Source organism: Puntigrus tetrazona, chromosome 2 (assembly GCF_018831695.1).
Source record: "Puntigrus tetrazona isolate hp1 chromosome 2, ASM1883169v1, whole genome shotgun sequence".
NCBI lineage: Eukaryota > Metazoa > Chordata > Actinopteri > Cypriniformes > Cyprinidae > Puntigrus > Puntigrus tetrazona.
This window is the reverse complement of record NC_056700.1, coordinates 16,862,773-16,889,743: the sequence shown is the minus strand read 5'-3', so window position 1 is coordinate 16,889,743 and position 26,971 is coordinate 16,862,773. Positions and strand designations below refer to the sequence as shown.

Sequence of the window (26,971 nt, the reverse complement as noted above, 5' to 3'; positions counted from 1 at the left end):
AAAAAATATACTGGTACCCAAGTCCTCAATTTTATTTTAATTATTTTATTTTAAGTTATTTATTCATTTTATTTATTCTATTTTATTTTTTTGTTTATTTTATTACATTTTGTGTTCCCATTATTTTGGAAGCTCAACTGGGACAAAACGGCAAAAATATTTTAGTGTGAAGGTGCTGACATCTGCACACCACCACAGATTTACTATTTTAAAGGAAACATCTACTGTTGAACATCATCATCATGACAAGCAGGAAACAAAGGTTAAAATTAAAAGAAAAAAAAGAGAATAAAGATGTTCACCTGAGTTATATTGTTCCCCCTTATTAGATTATGAAAAATAAAGTACCTAACTATATAAAATGTATCTGTTGATACAGACCGTCACTTTCAGTCAACTACTGCATTCTCAACTGAACTCAATGTTAAAAGTGTAGCTCTGTCAGATTCAGCTCTCTATTACTGTGCTCTACGTACAGCAGCCCAGTAATATTAAGAAACGCTGAAAGGCTTTATAAAAACTCAAACAGATGTGTAAAATACCACATGTACCACTGAGACTGTAAATTACAGAATGTGGTAACACCTGCTCAATTTAGGGGCACACGAAGAGAACAGTATTTAATGTCTTTTTTTATTTAATGTTGTGAGGTCAATAAGTATCACCTATATTTATTTAATAATGCATATAGGATTGACTATAATGTCAGTGACCACACCCACACTATTCATAAACAGCAGAGCTCCTCCCTACAACAGTCGTTTATCAACTGAGAAGAAAGCAATCGAGAACTTTGAGGCTTTAACATGGAGGTGTGTCTGCTAGTGATTCTCGTATTTTCAGGTGAATACAAAATTATGCTTTAATGACCAAATGTTGTTTTTTACGAGAATTATATTTTAATTTTTATTATGATATGCAACTGCAATTTTATTACAGGTGTGTTTGCTGACAGCATTACGCCAAATGACAAGGATACGCTCAATAGAGAAGGAGAGTCTGTGACACTGAGCTGCACTTATGATACAAGCAGCACTTCTGTTATGCTTTACTGGTACAGACAGTATCCTGATAGAGAACCACAGTTTTTACTGAGAAAAGGTGCTCGATCATGGAGCGGCTCTGAAGATATACCAGATCGCTTTCAGTCGTCTACATCCCAAACATCCACTGATCTCACTATTAAGAGTGTAACTCTGTCAGATTCAGCTCTCTATTACTGTGCTCTGAGAGTAGGAGCCCAGTGATACAAAATGCCTGAGAGGCTTTACAAAAACCCAAACACACAATTCTTGCTTTAAATATAAGTAATCAGATGTGTATAATACCACACGTACCACTGATATTGTAAATAAAAGAATGTGGTAACACCTGTTGAACAATTGCCAAACAAAAGCAGCAGTGGAGACATGATAAACAACTAAAACAAATAGCTGTTTTACAGCAAAATAAATTGGACATTTCAAAGTAAAGCTATAAACTTTTGTTTTACATTTAAATAAAAACAGACGCAATCTTAATAGTTAGATTTTACAAAACCAGAACATTATCTGACTTCTAATGTCAACTAAAATAATCAATCAGAAAGGGGAATTCAACTTGAGAAGCTGTGTAAAATTAAATCATATAAATTTCTTGAACACATTTGGTTTAATGATATTGTGAGAAAAAAAATGCTTAAAAAAAGTATATTTTTATAAGGTTGATAAACAGCGGGTCTTTGCAATGCTTGTTTAAATTACAAAACTAATAAATAATCCATGAACAACTGCTTTTGTACTCTAATTCTACAAAGAAACCAGAAGAGGGAGATATGCACTCTAGAATGATATTGTTAACACAGAGTATTTGGGTGTTATGAGCTCCTCCCTTGCTTATACACAGTAATAACTGCTCTGAATGTCTCTCTTTTCTTAGTTTGCTCTCACTGATTGATTTTTCTGTAGTCTGTCTCTGAGTGGGACATATTCATCTTAAAGAAAAAACAATGAAACTATGGCTGCTTGAGACAATAATACTGGCATTAGTTATTCTTGGTATGTTTGCTATAGTACTCTTGAATGTTTGATGTTATTTCTACATTATAATGCTGGGTGTCACAGACTCACTCTTGTGTTTTAACAGGATGCCGGTCAGATGACACAGTCGATCAGCCACTTAAACATGTTACTAAACTTGAGGGAGAATCTGTAACATTAGACTGTAAATACAACACAACCTCAACTGCAGCAGAGCTTTTCTGGTACATAAAGAGAACGGATGAATCTCTTAAACTGGTGTTACAAAGGAATTCATACGGAGGAGGAAGTAACGGAACAGAGTTCCAGGACAGATTTTACTCTGAGGTGAAACCATCAAATTCAGTTCCACTGATAATCCAGAGCCTGTGTGTGTCTGACTCTGCTGTGTACTACTGTGCTCTGAGGCCCACAGTGTTAACAGGATGCCTCTCTCTCGTACAAAATCAAAAGAAAAAACCTATACAGAGAAGAGGGGAATGAAACAGGCTGAGATGTAACAGCATCAGTTTAATTTTTAAATGAGCTGCAAGGGTAAAATTTTCACTTACATATCAAAAAACAACTAATACAAGAAAATGTAATTTTATTAATGCTGCTTAGTTTTAATTGAGTTATTAAAATTATTAGCCCATGATATACTTATATATTTTATATTGATTTGATTATATTAAGACATTTACCATTTATTATTCGTCAGATAAAGTATTACATTTTCTAATTTGTAAGCAGTGTTATAAGCTACGATAAACAAAATTACCAAATCACATAGCTTTTAAAATATTAACTATAGTCATAAATGTGTATACATAAAGAGAGAGAGAAAGGGAAAAATGCTGCATAAGAGATCAGACACTACTGATTCAACAGAATAAGCTCCTCCCAGCTACTGTATGTACAGTGTCTTATATTAAAAGCAAACTCATCAAAGACAAGGCGAAACAGCTGTGCTCTCCACTGGATCCAAACAATTCATTTCTCTCAGTTACACAGTTATTATAATGACTCAGTGGGAATTACATTTGATCATCTTTACAACATATTTCTGGGGTGAGTGGGGTTCTTTTAAATCTTTTAAATTTGAGCTATCATAACATGCAGAATATTAATTGATTTTGCTTTAAATTCTGTTTCAGGATGTGATTCTCTGGAGAGTGTTGATCAGAACACAACAGTTCAAACTGCTGTTGAAGGCAGATCTGTAACGATTAACTGTAGATATGAAACCAGCGACCCATCACCGTATCTCTTCTGGTACCAACAAAAAATGAATGATGTCCCCAAATACATGATGACGATAATAGCTACAACTGTACAGAATGACAAAGACTTTGAGAAGAGATTTAATGCAAATCACGACAAAACTTCAACATCAGTTCCTCTGACGATCCAGGATGTGTGTGTGTCTGACTCTGCTGTGTATTACTGTGCTCTGAGGCCCACAGTGACTCAAACACACTCAACACTCACACAAAAACTCATGGTGATGAGTTACATTTTCTGATGGTTGATGATATTTGCTATATATCTGCTCTATTTTTCCTCTCTATTAACACTGCGACTAGTTAGTTTCACAGCAGTTAATAACCTAAAAATAATTATAATATATAAAAAATGTTACATTGATTGACTTGTACAGGTATTTATATTTTTCTTATCAGAAGCACATTTCTATTATTTTATATTCTTATTTAACAATTTTTATCATTTAGTTTTTACAAAAACACAACTTTAAAACATCCACAATTACAGACATGTACCAATGTATTACCCATAGAGAGGTGGTACACAGTTGAATAGCATGATGAAACAATAGTTAAAAAAAACCCCCTAAGTTTTAGCTTATTACAACAAAATCACCACCAGGGGGAAGCATCTTTTAATTTCTGGTATGAGACTGTTCGATTACTGAAAGCGTCAGGAGAAGCTACTAAGACAGATCTGCTGTAAAGAGACACATCAGTTGTCTCACTCTCAAAACAACTCAATGACAAAATTACTAATTTTCATTCTTTCGTTCACAGCACAATCAATCAATGTATGTGAAGACACTGCCTAAACAAACATCAAAAAATTAAAGTGTCAATAAAATGCACCCAGAATTCTTCAGAAGGAGGAGACTTCTCTTGCAGTTCTTTGCAACACTTTTACAACAACTTTATCAGAGAGCGGCTAACACAAGAGTCTACTTTAAATTTAAACAACTCCATCGTATATAATTTGTTTGTTTAACAGTTATTCTGATGGCACACTGGCAAATAATAGTTTTTTTCACTATCGCATATTTCTGCGGTAAGAAATTCTGGTAAAAACTGTTTTAATAATAGCATGAGCAAGATTTGATTGTAATCAGTTTTGTTTTGCATTATGTTGCAAAATGTGATTCTCTGGACAGTGTTGAACAAGATACAAGAGTTCAGACTGCTGTTGAAGTAGCAGCTGTAACAAGCAGCTTTCAGTAAGAAACCACTGATACATAAACATCTATAGGTTTCAGCAAAAAAGCAAATGGAGTTCCAAAAGTGATGCTGAACAAATTTGGTTACCTCAAGGTAAGATTTAGTTTAAAAGAACATGCACAAACCTATAAAAACATACAACTATTATTGGTTTAGGTGGATATAATTTCTTATTTTAACATCACGCTGTAATTTCACAATAATATATTGCTGTTAGTTAAATGTCTCTCTATTTTATTGCATTTGCAGACAGCATTAGTCCAGTTAACTAGTAATATAATAATGAACTGTATTGCATCTTTAAAATTGTTTCGTAAATTTAATGTTTAAAAAATAAAATAAGACAAACCATTTAAAAATAAAACAACCATTTGCCTCTTGCAGATTATTCCAAGACTCACAGTGCAAGATTGAGAAAGAAAAATGTCACTGTGGTTAAGAATTGCCTGTATTTGTATTTAAATTGAATGCATTGTTCCCTGTTATATTTACATTATAAAAGATAAAATGGGATGGGATGATGTCGGTGACCACACCCACACTGTTCATAAACCACAGAGCTCCTCCCCGCTGCAGTCATTCATGTATGCATTGATTCATTTATTTCATGCATCAAATGTTTACAAGTTTGCATGTATAAACTTCAAAACTTATAAGCTGTGATAAGAACCAATTAAAACTTTTAAACTGTGGTTTCAACATGGAGGTGTATCTGCTAGTGATTCTCATTATTTCAGGTGAATATAATTTATGCTTTAATCAACAAATGTTGCTTTTGACTATTATAATATTTTGATTCATGGTATGGGTTGATGGTTTAATATTCAACTGCAAATTTGTTACAGGTGTGTATGCTGAAAAAATTAACCCAAATGACAAGGATACTAATATTATCCATAGAGAAGGAGAGTCTGTGACAATGAGCTGCACTTATGAATCAAGCAGCAATTATGTTATGCTTTACTGGTACAGACAGTATCCTAATAGAGAACCACAGTTTATACTGAGAAAAGGTGCTCGATCAAACAGCGGAAATGAGAATATCCCAGACCCTCATTTTCAGTCGACTACATTCCAATCAACCACTGAACTCAAAATTATTAGTGCCACTCTGTCAGATTCAGCTCTCTATTACTGTGCTCTGAGAGTAGGAGCCCAGTGATACAAAATGCCTGAGAGGCTTTACAAAAACTCACACACACAATTCTTGCTTTATAAAGTCAGTAATCAGACATGCATGATACCACATGTACCACTGATACTGTAAATAACAGAATGTGGTAACACCTGTTGAACAATATAGGAGAAGAGAATAATTATATTATGAATTAAAAAGCAAACCAACATTATTCATAACAGCAAAGCGCCTCCCCACTGCAGTCATTTATCTGTTCATCCATCCATATGATTTAGACCATTTATCAATAGTTTGCATATGTATGAATGATAAACACCAAATGCTATGACCAAGACTGAAGGAAAGTAATTATGTTTATCTTCACTGGTACAGTATCCTAATAAAGAACCACAGTATTTACTGCGGAAAGGTGCTCGATCCTAAAGAGGACAGGATCAACAGATCGAAATTTTCAGTCGTTTACATCCCAAACATCCTCTGAACTCACTATTACTGGTGTAACTGGTCAGACTCGGCTCTCTATTACTGTGCTCTAGTAGCAGCCCAGTGATACAAAATGCCTGAGAGGCTTTATAAAAACATACACACAGACTGTTATTGCTTTGAACAAAATTTTGAGTAAATAACAGAGCATGATAACATCTTCAGTAATCAAATTAGAAGAATTTATGAAAAATTAAGAATTTGTCTTCACTTGGAAATTTCTAATTTCACAAAGAAACAAGGAACACACCATATGAAACAAATTTCTAAAACAGAAAACTTGAAAGTGTATTTTCTTCAGCTACAAAATTATCAATTGCGCAATGTGAAGGAAGATGTCCTCACTACATCTCATCAAACAGCTCACCGACATGAAAAGTAATGCACTCAATATCTCTACTAATATCTCTACAAAATACCATAATATAATATAGAACAAAATGTATACTAAAACATTTATTTTTGATTAAAGAAAAGTATAAATGTACCTAGAAATAAATTATAACTATAACAAGTCATCCATGAAAATAATTTCAACTTCTGTATTTCTAGGAAGAACCAGAAGAGGGAGATATAACTTCTTGACTGATCCTGTTAACACTGAGCATTTGACAGTGTTATGAGCTCCTCCCTTGCTTATATACAATAATATCTCTGAAACTCTCTTCTTTTCTCAGTTACTTTGATTTTTGTCCATTCTTTGGGTAGCACTTTATCATTTAGAAGAAAAACAACCAACAATGAAACTATGGCTGCTTGAGACAATAATACTGGCATTAGTTATTCTTGGTATGTTTGCTATATTACTCTTGCATGTTTGATGTTATTTCTACATTATAGTGCTGTGTGTCACAGACTCACTCTTGTGTTTTAACAGGATGCCGGTCAGATGACACAGTCGATCAGCCACTTAAACATGTTACTAAACTTGAGGGAGAATCTGTAACATTAGACTGTAAATACAACACAACCTCAACTGCAGCAGAGCTTTTCTGGTACATAAAGAGAACGGATGAATCTCTTAAACTGGTGTTACAAAGGAATTCATACGGAGGAGGAAGTAACGGAACAGAGTTCCAGGACAGATTTTACTCTGAGGTGAAACCATCAAATTCAGTTCCACTGATAATCCAGAGCCTGTGTGTGTCTGACTCTGCTGTGTACTACTGTGCTCTGAGGCCCACAGTGTTAACAGGATGCCTCTCTCTCGTACAAAATCAAAAGAAAAAACCTATACAGAGAAGAGGGAGGAGTTATTGGACCTGATGACATTAGCCACACCCACATTAGTAATAAACAACTAACTTTCCATGTAGTAACTAAACATTTGAGCAAAACAAAAACTCAAAAGCTGAAACATGGAGAAATATCTACTGCTTATTGTAATAACAGTATCAGGTACAGTAAAATACAATTTACATGTTCACATTTTTGAGCGGTGTGCAAGTAAAAGTAAGCGATGCAAAATCACATTATATGAAATTATGAAATTATATCATTGAATTGGCTGTTTATTAGATGTTTTTACCGTTGTCTGTCTGAAATTTATTATCAGGAGTATTTCCTGACAGCATTGGACCAGGAGACAAGGATGCTAAAATCAGTGAAGAAGGAGAGTCTGTGACACTGAGCTGCTCATACAGTACAATCAGCAATATTGTTTTACTTTACTGGTACAGACAGTATCCCAACAAAGAACCTCAGTATTTACTGTGGAAAGGTGCTCGATCCTGGAACAATGAAGGGAATATACCAGACCCTCGCTTTGGGTCGATTACATCCCAATCAACCACTGAACTCACCATTAGGAGTGTAACTCTGTCAGATTCAGCTCTTTATTATTGTGCTCTACGTACAGCAGCCCAGTGATACAAAATGCCTGAGAGGCTTTACAAAAACTCACACAAAGATGAAGAATAGTAATCAAATGACTCTAAACCACATTTATCTCGCACACAGCATAAATATACCACAATATGGTAACACCTGCTTACTTATTGGGAGTGGGACAGGATAGTAATATTAAGACTACTAACACATTAAATCATTAAAACTAAAATAAAAGAAAACTAAATAGCCATATTACAACACCCATACAAAAATATAATTATATAAAAAAATGCTAAAAACACTGAATATAGGAGGGACCTTAATGGCATGAACCACACCCACAAAACTGTAAGGCAATAAGGAAACATTTAAAAAAAAAAAGTGAATTTGTTTAAATGGTGAATTAAAAAAAACTACAGAAACAAACAGAGCATTGAGTTTTAAATCTATAAACATACAAATATTCAAAATCAAAGTCTTGATCTGTAAAACTAACATTCTGATTCTTAGCACTATCAGGTAACAGACACTTTAAACATTTTATTCGCTTTGGTTCAACACATTGTCAAGTACTATTTTTTTTTCTATTTCAGGTGTGTCGTCTGACAGATTTGAATCGTATGAAAAGGATATGGATATGATCAGGGAACAAGACAAGTCTGTGACACTGGAATGCTGATATCAGTGATCAGCAGTTATGTTTTGCTGTATTGGTACAAACAGTATTTTAATAAATAACCTGAATATATACTGTATATAGGTGATCGATCATGGAGATATTAAGAAGATATATCAGATCATAATATTGCTTTGACAAAATACTCAGACAAAATATTGCTTTGAAAGTCAGTAATCAAACTTTTAGAAAACAGTGAAGGAAGGATCTACTAATGTGTAAAGAGAATAATGGTAGAAAATAGATCAGGCTAGACAAGGCTAGAACGGAGACACTATTAATAAAAGACAGAAATGTGTTTGTTATAAAGGCTGGAGTGTCTTGTCATCATATCAAACATCATGAAATGTTGTGAAAAAGAAAAGAGAAAAAAGAAAAGGAAATGGCCCAATTGAAAGGAGGAGATCAGACACTCTATGTGCTGATTCAAGCTCCTCCCAGCGGCTTTATATACTGTAACATTATATTACACACAGACTCATCAAAGCTGAAAAACTGTGTTCTCCGGTGGATTTAAACATTCCTCTCACTTATTATAATGACTCACTGGAACTTACATTTTATCATCTTTGTAACATATCTCTGGGGTGGGTAGGATCCTTTGAGTCTCTATTTGCCATGCAAAATATTTATTAATTGATTTTGCTTTAAATTCTGTTTCAGGATGTGATTCTCTGGAGAGTGTTGATCAGAACACAACAGTTCAAACTGCTGTTGAAGGCAGATCTGTAACGATTAACTGTAGATATGAAACCAGCGACCTGTCCCCGTATCTCTTCTGGTACCAACAAAAAATGAACGGTGTCCCCAAATACATGATGACGATAATAGCTACAACTGTACAGAATGACAAAGACTTTGAGAAGAGATTTAATGCAAATCACGACAAAACTTCAAGAACAGTTCCTCTGACGATCCAGGATGTGTGTGTGTCTGACTCTGCTGTGTATTACTGTGCTCTGAGGCCCACAGTGACTCAAACACACTCAACACTCACACAAAAACTCATGGTGATGAGTTACACTGATTATATTTCCTATATATCTTTCCTTATATTTACTTTTTCTTATAGGCCTATCTGCTATATATTTCTATATTTCTGTGAACACTGTGACTGGTTAATTCCACTACTAGTTATTAACCTAAAAAATAAATGTTTATAAAAGATATTATGTTATACAGGTATTGCTATTTCCCCTACCATCTCAGACATGTGATATTTTTATGTTGTTATTTTACATATGTACAATTTATATACAATTTTTAATGAGCACATAACACAAATTTTATTGTCACCTTGCAATAACCTGTGAAATTCAGAAGGGGGCGACAAGCACTTACTCCGGTAATTATTTTGAAGAGCTTTTGCTCCTCTTTGACAAAAATCCCCTCTATTTTCATAAATATTCTTTTTAGTCACTGCATCATTAGATCATTCATCACCATAGAACACTTGAGTTAGTTTTTTTATATATACTGAAACATTAAGATGCGCACTAAAATATATGTTTAACTGCTCAAGAAAATAAATTCTGTCATTGTTTACTCACCGTAAACGCTTTGAAATAATAAATAAATAGTCAGTAAACAATCAAAGACTTTTGAGCAGGTTTTAATGAATTTAAAACCATTGAGATGTTCCAAAAAAAAAGTGAAGCCCGAGCTATGCACAACAACAAGCACAATACATTCAGTCCTCATTTGACATATAGTTTATTTAACAACATGGCAAGACTCACCTTCCCAGAGGGTGGAGCTCAACTTGGTTGAAAACTACAAAAGTTGCCTTGCACTGTACATAAAAAGACTTCCTTGCTTTTTTGAGACTCGTTTAAAATTAGAGAATTACAAAATGTCTGCTTGGGTCACATTTTTACTCAGTATTTTTTCCTTTTCGATAGGTTTGTAATCACTTCTTCTATATCCTGTATTCTCCACATCAGGACTTTAGTTTTGGCAGCTTGATAAATTTATGGATATTTTTGTATTGATTTTCAGAATGCCGAGCAGAGGATAGTGTTACTCAGCCAACAAAAGTTCAAGCTACTGCAGGTGAAACTGTGACTATTGACTGCATATACAAAACCAATGCTTTCCCAACGCTTTACTGGTACCAGCACAAATCAAATCAAGTCCCAAAATATATGCTGAAGAGATATGCTGAAACGGGCGAAGAGGATGAAGACTTTAAGGAGAAATTTAATGCAAATCTACAAACCTCTTCAACATCAGTTCCACTGACGATCCAGGATGTGTGTGTGTCTGACTCTGCTGTGTATTACTGTGCTCTGCAGCCCACAGTGACTCAAACACACTCAACACTCACACAAAAACAAATCCAAAAATTTGCAGGCTACCTACAAAAGTACAGTAGCTACATAGGTTTAGTTGAGTAGCATAATGTAATTAATAGTATCAAAACAAGACATTAAACACTACCAAAAGTTAATAAGCATTGGTGATTTAGATTAGAACACTTCAAGTCAAGCAAGATAACACATTCATCCTGAAGATGGCAATCTAAACACATTACTTTTGCTGTGCCATGATATGACCTCAAAAGAACCACTCAAATTGCACTCAAAAAAACCCAGAGCTTTTATTCAGTCACAACACGTTTTTCCCTTCATCTGCGTTTTTTGTCTTTCTCACTATTAAGCAAAGATGACTTTCTGGACATGTATTGTACTCATGGCCGCCATTATGCATGGTAAGAAATCATCAGGAAAACTTTCCTGTCTGCTGCATTTCAATTTAAAAGTCACTGATACCACGCTTGTTTTAAATGCATTACGTTTCTATGCCTTAACAGGATGCTTTGGCAAGGACTCTGTTCATCAGCCAGATGAGAAAAAAACTGCTGTTGAAAGACAGCAGGTCACTATTAACTGTGAATTTAAAACACTTCAATTAACTCCATACCTGTACTGGTACATTCAGCGCTCTAATGGATTCCTTGAGTATGTGCTGATGAGATACAAATTGGGATCAAGCAACAGTTCTGAATTTGAAGAGAGATTTGACTCCCGATTGGACTCAAATTCAGTTCCTCTGACAATCAAGAATCTGCGTGTGTCTGACTCTGCTGTGTACTACTGTGCTCTGCAGCCCACTGTGACTGAAACACCCCTAAGCAATGCACAAAAACATGACACTGTGATAAAATATATTACATGTCAGTTAAAAAACTATTAAAATCTTGCTGGTTTAAAAAGCAGTATGCACTTGCTTCACTAAGCACTACTAGATTCTATTATACAAAACATTCAACTATTTGTACTTTCAAATTTTAAAGCCAGTCAAAATAAAACCAAACACAGAGATAGGTGACTCTCGGCCTTAAAACCAGTCATATGGAATTGCTTTGCATTTGTAGCAATACCCAGCAAAACACTGTATGGGTCAAAATGATCTCTTTTTCTTTTATGCCAAAAGTCAAGTAAAGATCATGGAGATATTTGGTAAATTTCCAACCTTAAATATATCAAAATGTAGTCTTGATTAGTAATATGCATTAATAAGGACTTTTTTTGGACAACTTTAAAGGCGTTTTTCCACAATATTTAGATGTTTTTTTTTTTTTTTTTTTTAGATTCCAGATTTTTTAATTGTTGTGTCTCTAACCTAACATGTATACATCAATGGAAAGCCTATTATTCATCTTTCAGACTATGTATTAATAGTAATTTCAAAATAGACCCTTATGACTGGTTTTGTGGCCCAAGGTGACAGAGGCAAAAACTATTTTATAAACTAGTTGTATTTATAACTTTATACTCTTTATAAATGTGAAATGAATTGCACTCTAAATCTCCCATAAGATATACATGCTTAAAGTAGGAGGAGTAAAGAGCAGCTCTCCAACACTGAGACAAGGAACTTCTTGTTTAAGTACACTTGGGCTTTTTTTTCCTGACTGGCAAAGCAACATGTCAACATTGGCGGTAGTCCTATTAATAGAATCTCTCTTAATAGGTATTTATTTTCTTTAAAGTGCTTATCCTGTATGCATTTCAGAATTCTGATTTTAAAAACATGGTCATTGCTCTACTTGTTGTTTTTAGGTGTCACTAATGCTGAAGACATCATATTCCCCAACAATGATACATTAAATGCTAAAGCAGATGAAAAGGTTATTCTTTTTGCAGCTACACAGGCACAGTTTACAATTTATATTGGTACCGTCAATTCCCTGGATCAGCACCTCAGTTCCTTGTAATGGAATCGTCTGGATTCATAACACATGCTACTCCTCAGGTTCCTGGGATATCAATGTTTAACAGAAAAGACACCGAACGCGTGGAGCTGGAGATCTTCCCTGCTGCAGTGGCATATTCTTCTCTGTACTACTGTGCCGTGCAGCCCACAGTGAAAGGAAGTCCTCTGACTCCATACAAAAACCACAGCGATCCTCAAATGCAAAACAGAAATATTTCTCGCTTGCTTTCCATAGATAGAAAAAGGGTTAACCCATTTAACTCACTATTTATTTGTGATTAAAGTTTGAGTGTCAAGACAGTCCATGACTGTAATATCATACCTTCATTCTGGATTATATCAGAAAATTACAGACAAATTAATGGATTGACCAAATGTGAGCATGTATGTTGAAAAAATGAGAATAATTATAACATTTTAAAATGAAAAATGCAAAAGGTCAGTAAGCAATTGCAATACAATAGAGGAAATTAACACTATAAGAAAATGACAGATGTATGGCTCCTCTTTCCACTTGGGGGAGATGTTTAACAAATATATACAGCCCTACTCTTACAGTCAGGGCTGCACATGGAGTTTGATCATCTCAGCAAGTTTCAGTTAGACTCAAGAGAACAATTTTGTATATCATGATTACTACGAGAAGCTGTGTGGAAACTATTTTAATCCTGTTCGCAACTTGCATGGGTATGTACAATAATTTATGCATATGTTATATCCTACCTGTCAAGTTTCATCAGGATTCATGAACAAATTTACTAACATAATTTACTCTACTCACAGAATGCAGAGGACAAGACTCTGTTAAACAGCCTCAGAGTTTCCAATCAGCATATGAAGAGCAGGATTCAGTAACTTTTGATTGTAAATACAATAATTACAAGCTCAAACCCTATTCTATTCTGGTACAGACAAAACAGTTATGACTCTCCAAAATATATTGTACGGAGACATAAATTTGGAGATGGAGATGAAGCCACTGAGTTCAAGGGTCGATTTCACTCCAACCTTAATTCTACTTCAAGGTCAGTTTCTCTGACAATTCAAAATCCACGTGTGTCTGACTCTGCTCTGTACTACTGCGTTCTGCAGCCCACAGTAACAAAAGGATATTTAAAGCTTGAACAAAAACCTACTTACAGTTTACAACGTTAGTCAAAGCATACAAGCTGACATGAGCTTAAAACATTAAAGCTTAATTAAGCAATCCTGAAATTCAATGGAGTAGATGAAAAAAAAGAGAGAATTAAAGTCCTGTCGCTTTTTGCTCTTTATAGTCCTCCTATTTTCTATTAAGGGCAGTTGGCTTTGTAAGCCATTCTTGACGGAAATAGCAAACATTTTGCATTCTCCAGTTCATCCAGTTAATTGCTTTCAACCAGTCATTAGGCCTACTGCAAAAATGTCCCTCATCATCAAAACCCAAAGATAATCTTCCAGGATCATTTTGTGGAAATCATAAATTTGACTGTGTTTTAATAGGAGTACGGGTTTTAGGGGAGGTGCTACTGTATCTCTTCTAGACAGTGAGGGTTTGCTGTCTGACGGTCTGTGCAGCAGATGAACTCATCCACTGCAGAAGGATGCTCAGCTTTTTACTCTTTTTCTGTACTCTTGCATGTAAGAATTTTATATTTATTGTCTTATTATTACATGTTTTATATATTTAAATACATTATTATATATTTTCAGATTTTTTTACTCTATTATTTTTATCTCGTGACAGTGAAGTTGACATAAAATCTTATTTGCAGATGTTAGTTTTGGGAATGTCATCACACCAGTCCAACCTGAGGTGTTTGGGACCGAGGAGGACAAGATAACTCTGTCCTGTAACTACTCTTCAGCAGTTAGTCTGCACTGGTATCGCCAATATCCCTATTCGGCTCCTGAATTTCTTTTGCTACTGCTACATGGGACAGGGAAAGTTTCAAAGAGGTCCAAAATTGTCGAACAAGATCCTCGATTCTCTGGAAAAGTGAATGAAAAGAAAACCCGTGTGGATCTGGAGATCTCCTCCGTTACAGTGACAGACTCTGCAGTGTATTACTGTGCCCTGGAGCCCACAGTGACAGGAAACATGACAACTCTGTACAAAAACCTGACTTATGTTAATCATCCAGCAACATTTGTCATGTTTTGATATATCTTTTAAGGCGGTTTTCTGTAGAACTTTTAGAATTGTATCTGATGATAAATTTTGTTTATAACTAAAATCAAAAGAAAGAAACAAAATAAAGTGGCTCAAGCATGTTTATCATTTAAGAAACATTATTTAAAAATAAACACGTGCTATTCTAAACTCCAACAGAAGAGGGCAACATAATCTCATTTCATGTTTCACAATTTCCTTAATGCTCACCAAAGAAGTGTTCATTTCACACACTGAATGAAGTGTTGATTATTAAATGATTATTAAAGTGAAGGAATATGTGTGTAATTATGATTACACAAATTCACTATATATGTGGATAAATCAGTTTGAAATGCAGTAATTATAGGGTAAGGGTAAATGATTAGTGATGCTGTATATGCTCTATGTTCCACATTATTAACACACAATAAAACTTCACTTAGTCCCAGTGTATTCAGTGACACTCACTGTGTCAGTAATCAATCACTATAAAACAGCATAGCATTATAAACATCTGTGAATTTGGGAGGTAAAAGGGTTATATAAGGGCATGTGAATAAAATATGCATGTATTGAATTGTATATGCATGTATGTATCTTACTGTATTTTCTCATGCTGTATAGAGAATGTGAATCTACGTCACGCTGCGTTGCAAGCTGGGACGTTGTCGCCATTTGGAAAGGATCACTGTCTGTTGCAAATTTTGATCATTTGTGTTATATATATATACACACACACACATATATATATATACACACACACACATAACATATATATATATATATATATATATATATATATATATATACACATATTTGAGCAAAATGGCAATACAATATTGCTATAAAAACAAAGAATTGAAAGAAATTTTATTTTAAACAGAACGCTCTTTTAATCTTTGGTGCACTGTAATTTAAGACAGGAGACCGAACAGGAGGAGGAGTTTAGCACACACACTATAAAGATGAGCATCACTCAACACAGTGTGGATCAGCTCATCTGTTTTTAGCTTGTTCTTATTAGTTCAGTGAGTGAATATGCTGATCTATATTATTATACTGCTGTCATCAACTGAAGGTATATATGGTAAAAGTTAAAAGCCCATCATTTATTTCAGTGGAAGTGTTTGATAACTATTTAATGCCACTTTTAATTGCAGGTTCCAGAGCCTCAGAAGTGATCAGTCCAAAAAGTGAGACGGAATTTGCTCTTGAGGGTGACAATGTGACACTCTCCTGTAACTACAGCGGTTCTGCTCGTGGTGTTCACTGGTATCGTCAATATACAGGATCACCACCACAGTTCATCATACTGGAATATACACGGGTCATAATTCCAGCTAATCCACCCATTCCAGGAATAACCATCAATCACAGAAAAACTGAAAATCATGTAGATCTAGAGATCTCCTATGCTAAAGTTTCAGATTCAGCGCTGTACTACTGTGCTCTGGAGCCCACAGTGACAGGAAAACAAACTACACTGTACAAAAACCTGCATTTCAGGAAAGTATTAAAACAGGATATTTCTACTGACATTCTGTTATATTTATCAACTGAAATATGCTGTAGCATTGTAGTTATATCTCCATATAATTCCACATGTGATTACATACGTGTGGAATTGCGTTGCATAACATTTCATAATGTATATTGTCTGAGGAGGAGGAGTTTAGCACCGATGTTGTATAATAGGGCTGTCAGCGTTTCACAAGTCTTTTTAGATCCTCTGATGTTTCTGTATCTGCATGCTGTTCACACTTGATTACGGTGCCAAAATGTTTATTTATGTAATTCTATTACTATCATCAGGTAGGGTATTGCTCAAAAATTCTTAAAAGGGGATGATTTTATTTATTTTTGGATAAAAGCATTATTATTATGATTATTATTATTATAAAAACATCTTACTAAAATAAGTGCCTGACTTTTTAGAAATGTTTTTGTTGTTGTGTTTGTTTATTAAAGTAGCTAATAACAACATTGCTGTTTATGCATTTGATTTAAGAAAGCAATTTTCAGTTGCATTTTTTTTCTTTTTTTTTTTTTAACTTTAAATGTACACTTTAAATGCAGGTTCAAGAGCAGCAGAGGTCATAACCCCACACAGTGCTTATCAGTTTGCTGTTGATGGTGACAGTGTGACGCTCTCTTGTAGCTACACTGGTTCTGTTCAAAGTCTTCACTGGTATCGTCAGGACTCAGGTTCACCACCAAAGTTCCTCATACTGGAATCTTATGGAGTAGTTACTGAAGCTGATCCTCCAGTTGCTGGAGTCTCAATCATTCACAGAAAAGACAACAGTAGTGTGGATCTGATCATCTCCTCTGCTGCTGTCACTGACTCTGCTCTCTACTACTGTGCTTTGGTGCCCACAGTGAAAGGAAATCTAGAGCTTCCTATACAAAAAGCTCAAAAGCTCTTCTAATAACACTGAACATGAGAGGTGGGGATGAGGTTTATGTATAAAAAAAAAAATCACAGATATTTAGATAAAGTTCTTATAGGAGTAGATCCTAAGAAAACGGTCATACTGGGAAAATCTTAAATGGCTTAAAGTGGAAGACAGATTATTACTATTATGTGGACATAAAATGTGTGTAAGCCCAACAATGATTGTAATTAAAAGTAAATGTCAGTAAAATGAAAGCATTTAGCCTTTTACACAACATGTTTCAAAGCACAGTAAATCAATAGCCAAAACATACTGTTCTGAGATCCAACAGAAGGTGGCAGCATTATTTCACAAGCTGTTTCATTCACACTAAACAAGCACCTAATGTCTAGAAGATACACGGACATTGCACAGAACATGTTTCATATTTCAGTAATCCACACCCACATTCATACAGGACAGAACTTCATTCTGTCTCTGTGCTTTCATTCAACCAACAGCAACAATACTTTGAAGCGAACAAATACTGCAAGTTAATAACCATAATCCAATACATTTAATAAGAAGACACTTAAAATCTGAGCTTTAAAGTGGGCCTTAGTTGAAATGGAGGAGAGGCAGATGCTGCTCATAATGCTCATCACAGTTTCAGGTATGCTTTTTAATCACACTTAATTATATTTTGTGAATCAAATAATTTATTCAAATACCATTTTTATATAAAAAAAATAGATCAGGGTATTTTAATATGATTTGCTGCATTTCAGGTGGATTTGCTGATAAAATTGGACCAAGTGAAGAAGATACTAATATAACCAGAGAAGAAGGAGAGTCTGTGACACTGATCTGCACATATGAAACTAACAGCAATGATATTTGGCTTTACTGGTACAGACAGTATCCAAACAGAGAACCAGAATATATACTGTATAAAGGTGCTCGATCAAGGAGCAATCAGGAAGATATACCAGATGGGTTTCAATCAACTACATCCCAGTCATCCACTGAACTCATTATAAACAGTGTAACTTTAATAGACTCAGCTCTCTATTACTGTGCACTTGAAGTAGCCCAGTGATACAAAATGCCTGAGAAGCTTTACAAAAACTCAAACAAAGTTAATGCTTTGAAGAGCCTTTAATCAATCAGTATCAAAACACATCATGCTTTTATAAACCACAAACGGGGAATGTGGTAACAGATGTGAATTTGGGAGGTTAAAAAGGTTGTGTAAGAGCAGTGTGAATAAAACATTCATCACATCAGTCTTTTATAAACCTTAAATAGTGATAATAGCTGTCAAATTGTGAGGTAAAAAAAAAGGTTTCATAACAGGTGAATACAATTTAGTATGTATTATTATTAGCTCATATTATCCTGTACAGTATAAGAGGTCTTAATAAAAACCATAGAAACTCATATGCAGTAATATAGGCAATGAGCCGCAAAATTAAAAACAATAAAAGGATTATTAAAACAAAGAAATTAGAAATGAGCATATATTTAAACAGCCATGTTCATTTAATCTTTTCTTAAGTGCTTCAGATGTAATGTCAGGAGAGAAGGAGGGGTTTACACACACTATACAGCATACAGCTGAGTAAAGATGAGCATCACTCAACACAGTGTGGATCAGCTCATCTGTTTTTAGCTTGTTCTTACTAGTTCAGTGAGTGATCATGTTGATCTATATTATTATACTGCTGTCATCAAATGAAGGTATAATATTGTAAAATGAATAAAAGCATTTTATTCCATCAGAAGTGCTTAAAAACATCATTTAACACTCCTTTTATTTGCAGGTTCCAGAGCCTCAGAGGTCATCAGTCCAAAAAGTGAGAGAGAATTTGCTCTTGAGGGTGACAATGTGACACTCTCCTGTAACTACAGCGGTTCTGCTCGTGGTTTTCACTGGTATCATCAATATACAGGATCACCACCACAGTTCATCATACTGGAGGATTCAGGGGTCATAATTCAAGCTGATCCACCCATTCCAGGAATAACCATCATTCACAGAAAAACTGAAAATCATGTGGATCTGATCATCTCCTCTGCTGAAACATCAGATTCAGCGCTGTACTACTGTGCTCTGCAGCCCACAGTGACAGGAAACCCTATAAGACTGTACAAAAACTGTTTTAATATGCTTATCAAGCCTTTATAGAAATGTACAAACCACTTGACTCAAAAACAAAACGAAACAAAAAACACGTACTGCTACTAATGCTACTAGTAAAATTATTAAGTAACATACAATATTGTTAAAAATTATACCATCATATTGCAAACTTTTATTCTTTTGAAAGGTGATTTAATATTAGTTGATGTTGGAATTAAAGTTAACAACAAAAGTTGCAAGTTGTATAAATGTTTTGCACTCCAGATATCCAGGCCAGCCATGTGACTAAAAAACTGGCATTAGCTGACTCTCAGCTGATCTAAGAATACAACACCTATCTCGGGTCTTTCAGTATCATCAACAGCTTTCACGTTGTTCAACAACTATTTACCCTCCTCAATCCCCAGCTCCTACTCTCATCTAGTCAGGATTCGGCATTCTGATTCTTTTTTGAAGAAGGCTAATTTCTAAAATGTGTTAATTAAATTATTGAACATCTCTGCAATACATGTAATTATATTGGTACTGTTTTACTAGCCTGCATGGATGCGCAGGAAGTTCTGGTTCAGAACGAAATCATGACACCAATACATACTGTATGCTAATTGTCAATCATCTTTAACAATAGTGGTCCTGGCAGAAACATATCCACTAGGAACAGAGAGAGATGATTTACATTATAAATTCAGAACTTTTGTTTTAAGGGGAGGAGCTAGAGGCATATTTACCATTTAAACCCATAGATTTTTGTTTTTATTCTTAAAATGTTGTCAATTGTTTATAATTTCTTCTGCAAGCGTCCGTTTTGGGAATGTTCTTCCTCAGCAATACGTTTATTTTGGTATCATCAATAACCTGGATCGGCTGCTGAATTTCTTTCCCCTCATTCTTCATACTACTAAGGGCGTTTTACCAAAATCCAAAGTTGTGTCCCAAGATCCTCGGTTCTCTGCAAAACTAAGCTTTAAAGTCAGCTGCAGCAAAAAACTGAAAGCAACAATGACCATAGAAAGTACAAACTTTAGGTATAAGAAAATTAATTAAAACAACTAGAGTGTAGATTACGATTTGTATAAGAAATATTTTATGAAAGCAGACCTTAATCCATAATCCAGAATTGGAAGCACTGTCATTTTAACCAAGAGCCGTTTTGAAGAATGTGTAAAAGAAGATTTATTACAATATAGAAAACCAAATACGAGATTTAACCTAAGCAGTACATTTATGTGAGTTTCAAATGACAATTTACTATCAAGTCACAAGATATTTCTAGCATTCAACATAATCAATTTTATAGAATAAGATCTATAAGATGTCTTATAGAACAATATGCGAGATTGTGTTATAAATATAGGGAGAGATGAGGGCTGAATGTTGTCACTCTGAGGAGGAGGAGTTTAGTACAGACGTTATTCAATAGGACTGTCAGCATTTCACAAGTTTTAGATCATCTAATGTTTGTCTCCTCTTCACACCTGAGAATTGAGAAATGTTTATCTATTTAATTATATTACTATCATCGGCTGCAGGTAGGATATTGCAGCATATGCTGAACATTCTTAAAAGGGTGATGAAAATGTTTTAGATAATAACAACATTTCATTAAGTATATAAATGATGCATTAGAATGGAGAATGTCAATTTTAAAAAGAGGATATCATTTTTTCAACTTTAAATGTACACTTTAAATGCAGGTTCGAGAGCAGCAGAGGTCATAACCCCACACAGTGCTTATCAGTTTGCGGTGGATGGTGACGGTGTGACGCTCTCTTGTAGCTACACTGGTTCTGCTCGAAGTCTTCACTGGTATCGTCAGGACTCAGGTTCACCACCAAAGTTCCTCATACTGGAATCTTATGGAGTAGTTACTGAAGCTGATCCTCCAGTTGCTGGAGTCTCAATCATTCACAGAAAAGACAACAGTAGTGTGGATCTGATCATCTCCTCTGCTGCTGTCACTGACTCTGCTCTCTACTACTGTGCTTTGGAGCCCACAGTGAAAGGAAATCCATGGCATGCTGTACAAAAAGCTCTTTAAATAACACTGAAAGTGAGAGATGATAATTAGGACTTTACTAAAATGCAGGTCTAAAAATTAGGTGCCAAGTTACCTTCAGGAACAGAGATTCCAGACACTGTACAAAAACCTGACTGGTATCAACCACCCAGTGGCTTAATTATTAATCATACTGCAATTTTTTACAAGTAAAAAAAAAAAAAAAAAAAAAAAAAAAAAAAAAAAAATCAGCAACATGCAAAGCACTTTGGATATAACTTAAGGTAGTTTTCTGTAGAACCTGTAGAATTATATCTGAAAATACATACATTTAGTCTGTAACAAAAAAAAAAAAAAAAAAAAAAGAAGAAGCTCAAACCTATTTGCAAATTACAAGAAAGCACATTATTCCATAGAGTTGTGAGCTCCAACAGAAGGGGGCAACATAATCACACAAATTATGTTTGACAAGCATTTAATGATTAAGAAATGCTATCGAAATGCTATTTCTTTGCAAAGAAAGCTGTGAATATGGGAGTTGAAAGGGACATGTGAATACATTTTAGCATGTACTGCATATTTTTGTTGTGTTAGCTTTTGGTTATCTGTTTTCTCATATCATGTTGTAAAAGTCTCATTAAAAGCTATAGAATCCCATGAAGCAAATGGTAATACAATATTAGTATTGAACATAAAAGGGTTATCAAAAAACAAATAATTTTAAAAAAGCATACATTTAAACAGCAGTTTAATCTTTTCTTTGGTGCAATGTTATTCAGGCTTATTTACAGCAGGGGGAGGAGTTTAGCGCACACTATACAGCATACAGCTGAGTAAAGATGAGCATCACTCAACACAGTGTGGATCAGCTCATCTGTTTTTAGCTTGTTCTTACTAGTTCAGTGAGTGATCATGTTGATCTATATTATTATACTGCTGTCATCAACTGAAGGTATAATATTGTAAAATGAATAAAAGCATTTTATTTCATCAGAAGTGCTTAAAAACAGCATTTAACACTACTTTTATTGCAGGTTCCAGAGCCTCAGAAGTCATCGGTCCAAAAAGTGAGAGAGAATTTGCTCTTGAGGGTGACAATGTGACACTCTCCTGTAACTACAGCGGTTCTGCTCGTGGTGTTCACTGGTATCGTCAATATACAGGATCACAACCACAGTTCATCATACTGGAGGATTCACGGGTCATAACTCCAGCTGATCCACCCATTCCAGGAATAACCATCAATCACAGAAAAACTGAAAATCATGTGGATCTGATCATGTCCTCTGCTAAAACATCAGATTCAGCGCTGTACTACTGTGCTCTGAGGCCCACAGTCACAGGAAACCCTTTAGCACTGTACAAAAACAGCCATATCAAGCCTTGTTAGAAACGTACAAACGTTGGACTTAACAGCACAAAGGTCAAAAGAAAGAGAGAAATAGTGCGACTGCTAGTAATGAAATTAACTTTTTTATTAAGCTGACTCTAATAGAAAGTAACTCTGAAGGCACCCACTGAAATTCTTCCGTAGAGAGATAATATAAATATCATAAATAATGTGACTACTGAAATAGACTTAACAGTTGGTTTCTGTCAGTTGCAGTACATCAACTATTAAAATATATATCATATACAGCTCAAACCAATATTGTTACAGTTACATGGTAAATGATCACCGTGAAAACATCCAGTACAGGTTCAGAGAGAGAGATGATCTGCTTCATGAATTCAGGGCTGTAGTCTTAAGGGGAGGTGCTAGAAAAAAACTCTGCTATACAATGAAAGAATGTTACTTCAGGAACAGTCTGTCCTGTAGATGAACCGAAACGTCATCCTGAAAATGATGCTGTTTGTTTTGGCTTTGTTCTTTTGTCTTGCATGTCAGTATCTAATTTGATCTCTGAAACCCTAACCTTTCTTTTTCTGCTTATTTGAATGTTATGTTGTTAAAATGTTGTCAAATGTTGATAATCTGCAGGGGTGAGTTTAGGGAATGTCATCACAGCAGTAGAAACTCATGTGTCTGGGGCAGAAGGGGACATCATCCATCTCTCCTGTAACTATTCCTCAGCAAGAAATTTATTTTGGTATCGACAATATCCTGGATCAGCCCCTGAATTCCTTTTCCTCATTCTTGATGCTAATGGGGAAGTTTTACAAAAATCTAAAACTGTGGATCAAGATCCTCGATTCTCAGCTAAGCTGAATGAAAAGAAAACTTGTGTGGATCTGATCATCTCCTCTGCTAAAGTAAGAGACTCTGCTCTGTACTACTGTGCCATGGAGCCCACAGTGACAGGAATACAAACTAGACTGAACAAAAACCTCACTGTACAACATATTAAAGCATACAGGATATTTCTACTGACATTTTACTAATATATATATATACACACACATACACCATGCTAACCAATAAAAATGTTTGTTTTTATGCCATAAAAATGTGTAACATTTAATAGCATTAAATTACACTTGATTACATATTTAATAATGCTTTTATTTATGTATTGTGTTATAAAAGACAGTTGACTGTCACACTGCATGAGATGAGGACTGAGTGTTGTCAGTCTGAGGAGGAGGGGTTTAGCACATGCGTTTTTAAATACAATAAGGCTGTCAACATTTCACAATCCTCTTTGGATCATCTGAGGTTTCTGTGTGCGTCCTGTTCAAACCTAAATATGTGGATATTTTTTATATTAATATTATTGGCTGAAGGTAGGGTATTATTGAATATGCTGGATACTTTAATTACACTGTAAAAAAGGTTTTCGTAAAACAAAATTAGAGTATTTTTTTTCTGTAACAAAATACGATACTATGTTTTTCTATTTTTTAACTGAATGTCTTACTTGCAGTTTCTTCGTAATTAAAATTCACCAATTTTAGATTTGTATTTTATTTTAGTTCTCTTCTTTAAAGTAAAAGAGCCTGACAGTATCTCAGAAATGTAACAAAGCTAACAAAATTGCATTTTAATAGATAGGAAAGATTAATTTCTTTTTTTAAGTGCAGGTTCAAGAGCAGCAGAGGTCATAACCCCACACAGTGCTTATCAGTTTGCTGTTGATGGTGACAGTGTGACGCTCTCTTGTAGCTACACTGGTTCTGTTCAAGAAGTCTTCACTGGTATCGTCAGGACTCAGGTTCACCACCAAAGTTCCTCATACTGGAATCTTATGGAGTAGTTACTGAAGCTGATCCTCCAGTTGCTGGAGTCTCAATCATTCACAGAAAAGACAACAGTAGTGTGGATCTGATCATCTCCTCTGCTGCTGTCACTGACTCTGCTCTCTACTACTGTGCTTTGGAGCCCACAGTGAAAGGAAATCCATGGCATGCTGTACAAAAAGCTCTTTGACAAAGAAACCAAAAGGTTGTTCTGTTTTAATGTACGTTAAAATATAAGAATACCTGAATGATCTGTGATAAGGATATTAGTAGAGTCCATTCTGTGGCTAAAAGTGGAAGACAAAAAACACTTTTATGCATAACACGTAAGCACTATCAAATTATTGTAAATATAAAGAATGTAAACAAAAGAAACTCAAAGATGCAGTACAGGAACTGAACAAAACATGCTATTCTGTGTTGTAACAGAAGGGGGCAACATTATTTCACAAGCCGTTTTATGCTCACTAAACAAGCACCTGGCGTCTTTAAGAGACACAGACAAAGACCATGTTTCGTATTTGACTAACCCACACCCACATTCATGCAGAACAGAGATTTCATTCAATCATCAGTTACTGTCATATTTTAATTCTTTTTTATAAAAGACACATTTAGCATAATTTGTAACTAATAAATTGATAAATCATGATCTAATACATCAATTTAATAAAAATCTGATTTTAGTGTGGATTTCAGTTAAGATGGAGGAGAGGCAGATGATACCCATAATGCTCATAACAGTATCAGAACATACTTTTAATCACAGTTTATTATATTTTACCAGCTTCTAATTTAATCTAATATCAGTTTTGATTAACAAACCCCTCTATTGCATCATGGTATTTTAAACTATGACTGCATTTCAGATGTATTTGCTGATAGATATGGTTTAGACGTGTAGGAGTTACAAAAATAAACACAGAAGAGGAGAGTCTGTGACACTGATCTGCACATATGAAACTCACAGCAATCATATTTGGCTTTACTGGTACAGACAGAATCAAAACCGAGAACCAGAATATATACTTTATAAAAGGACCTCGATCAGAGAGCAATCCAAAAAATATACTAGATGGTTTTACTGTGTTTTTACTGTGTGCTTGAAGTAGTAAGTCAGTGGTTAAAAAGGTTGAATAAGGGCATGTGAATATAATTTAGCATGCATCACATGGTTGTCATACAGTATTGTATTACAGTATGTATCTTTTTCTTGTCGTGTTGTATACATTTCTGATGATGTTATTAAAATGATGTATAATCATTTCAAGTCAAGTCACAAAAAAAACATGTCACGTTTTCTCTACATGTAATTTTTGTAAACGTAATCAAACAGTCCAAATGACAAAAAGGAGCAAAATAAAATCCTTCCTGAAAGTCAAGCAATAAGAAGTTACATAAAAACATGAACTAAAAATGTTAAAATGTATATAGTTTCCATATAAAATACACTTTTTAGATGGTAAGTTATCATCACAATAACAAACACATCAGGATCTGAGATCACATATCTAGCACATATCATAATCTGCTTCAAAAGTTAATGGCTGTAGCTTTAAGAGGAGGTGCTAGAGACAACCTCTGCTTTCCAATGAATGCGTTATTACTTCAGTAACAGTGAGCATTGCAGATAAACTGAAATATCATCCTGGACATGATGCTTTTTTTGCTCTTCTTACTCTGTTCTCATGTGGGTAGGTATTTAATTTTAATCCTTTTCACAATTGTTTTCCTAATCTTATCATTTGTAAGCTTTTCCTTCATGACATGACAAAAAGCTCTTCTCCTGCAGGTGTGAGTTTTGGGAATGATATCACACCAGTTGAAACTCATATGTCTGGGACAGAAGGAGACGTTATAAATCTGTCCTGTAGCTATTCTTCAGCAAACAGCCTGTACTGGTATCGTCAGTATCCTGGATCAGCTCCTGAATTTCTTTACCTTATTCTTGATGCCACTGGGGCAGTTTTACAAAAATCTAAAGTTGTGGATCAAGATAGTCGGTTCTCTGCCAAACTGAATGAAAAGAAAACCCATCTTAACTTGGAGATCTCCTCTGTTAAAGTGACAGACTCTGCTCTGTACTACTGTGCCCTGGAGCCCACAGTGACAGGAAAACAAACTACACTGTACAAAAACCTCACTTACTGTACTGTGGGAAAACTTTGAAGCGTTCACAAATAGAATATTTTTTAATCAATATTTAGAGGATTTATCATTCAACATGAAATACATCCCAACCCCTCCACCAATATTCTTCAATGTCTCATGTTATGATATAGTATATTATAATATTAATTTAAGACAATATTATTAAATACATG

At 34.8% G+C, this 26,971-nt stretch overlaps 1 long non-coding RNA gene and 8 gene segments (V, D, J or C); all 9 read left to right on the top strand.

The window, feature by feature from the left end:
* Positions 1–758: 758 nt before the first annotated feature.
* On the top strand, positions 759–1,247 carry LOC122327104. The segment is given in 2 exon segments: positions 759–843; positions 940–1,247. Coding segments are annotated over 2 exon segments (345 nt in total).
* Positions 1,248–7,398: 6,151 nt separating this feature from the next.
* LOC122327095 lies at positions 7,399–7,967 on the top strand. The segment is given in 2 exon segments: positions 7,399–7,496; positions 7,654–7,967. Coding segments are annotated over 2 exon segments (354 nt in total).
* A 5,430-nt stretch (positions 7,968–13,397) lies between these two features.
* Positions 13,398–13,847, top strand: LOC122328563. The gene is made up of 2 exons (XR_006247810.1): positions 13,398–13,509; positions 13,606–13,847. It is a non-coding gene; the product is annotated as an uncharacterized LOC122328563 (long non-coding RNA).
* Positions 13,848–14,305: 458 nt separating this feature from the next.
* Positions 14,306–15,034, top strand: LOC122324380. The segment is given in 2 exon segments: positions 14,306–14,442; positions 14,577–15,034. Coding segments are annotated over 2 exon segments (426 nt in total).
* A 2,403-nt stretch (positions 15,035–17,437) lies between these two features.
* LOC122355575 lies at positions 17,438–18,446 on the top strand. The segment is given in 2 exon segments: positions 17,438–18,004; positions 18,120–18,446. Coding segments are annotated over 2 exon segments (357 nt in total).
* Positions 18,447–18,947: 501 nt separating this feature from the next.
* On the top strand, positions 18,948–19,519 carry LOC122327088. The segment is given in 2 exon segments: positions 18,948–19,071; positions 19,155–19,519. Coding segments are annotated over 2 exon segments (405 nt in total).
* Positions 19,520–20,930: 1,411 nt separating this feature from the next.
* On the top strand, positions 20,931–21,647 carry LOC122355567. The segment is given in 2 exon segments: positions 20,931–21,003; positions 21,169–21,647. Coding segments are annotated over 2 exon segments (384 nt in total).
* Positions 21,648–22,083: 436 nt separating this feature from the next.
* LOC122355559 lies at positions 22,084–22,993 on the top strand. The segment is given in 2 exon segments: positions 22,084–22,422; positions 22,505–22,993. Coding segments are annotated over 2 exon segments (396 nt in total).
* Positions 22,994–26,253: 3,260 nt separating this feature from the next.
* On the top strand, positions 26,254–26,816 carry LOC122327077. The segment is given in 2 exon segments: positions 26,254–26,341; positions 26,440–26,816. Coding segments are annotated over 2 exon segments (417 nt in total).
* Positions 26,817–26,971: the final 155 nt, after the last annotated feature.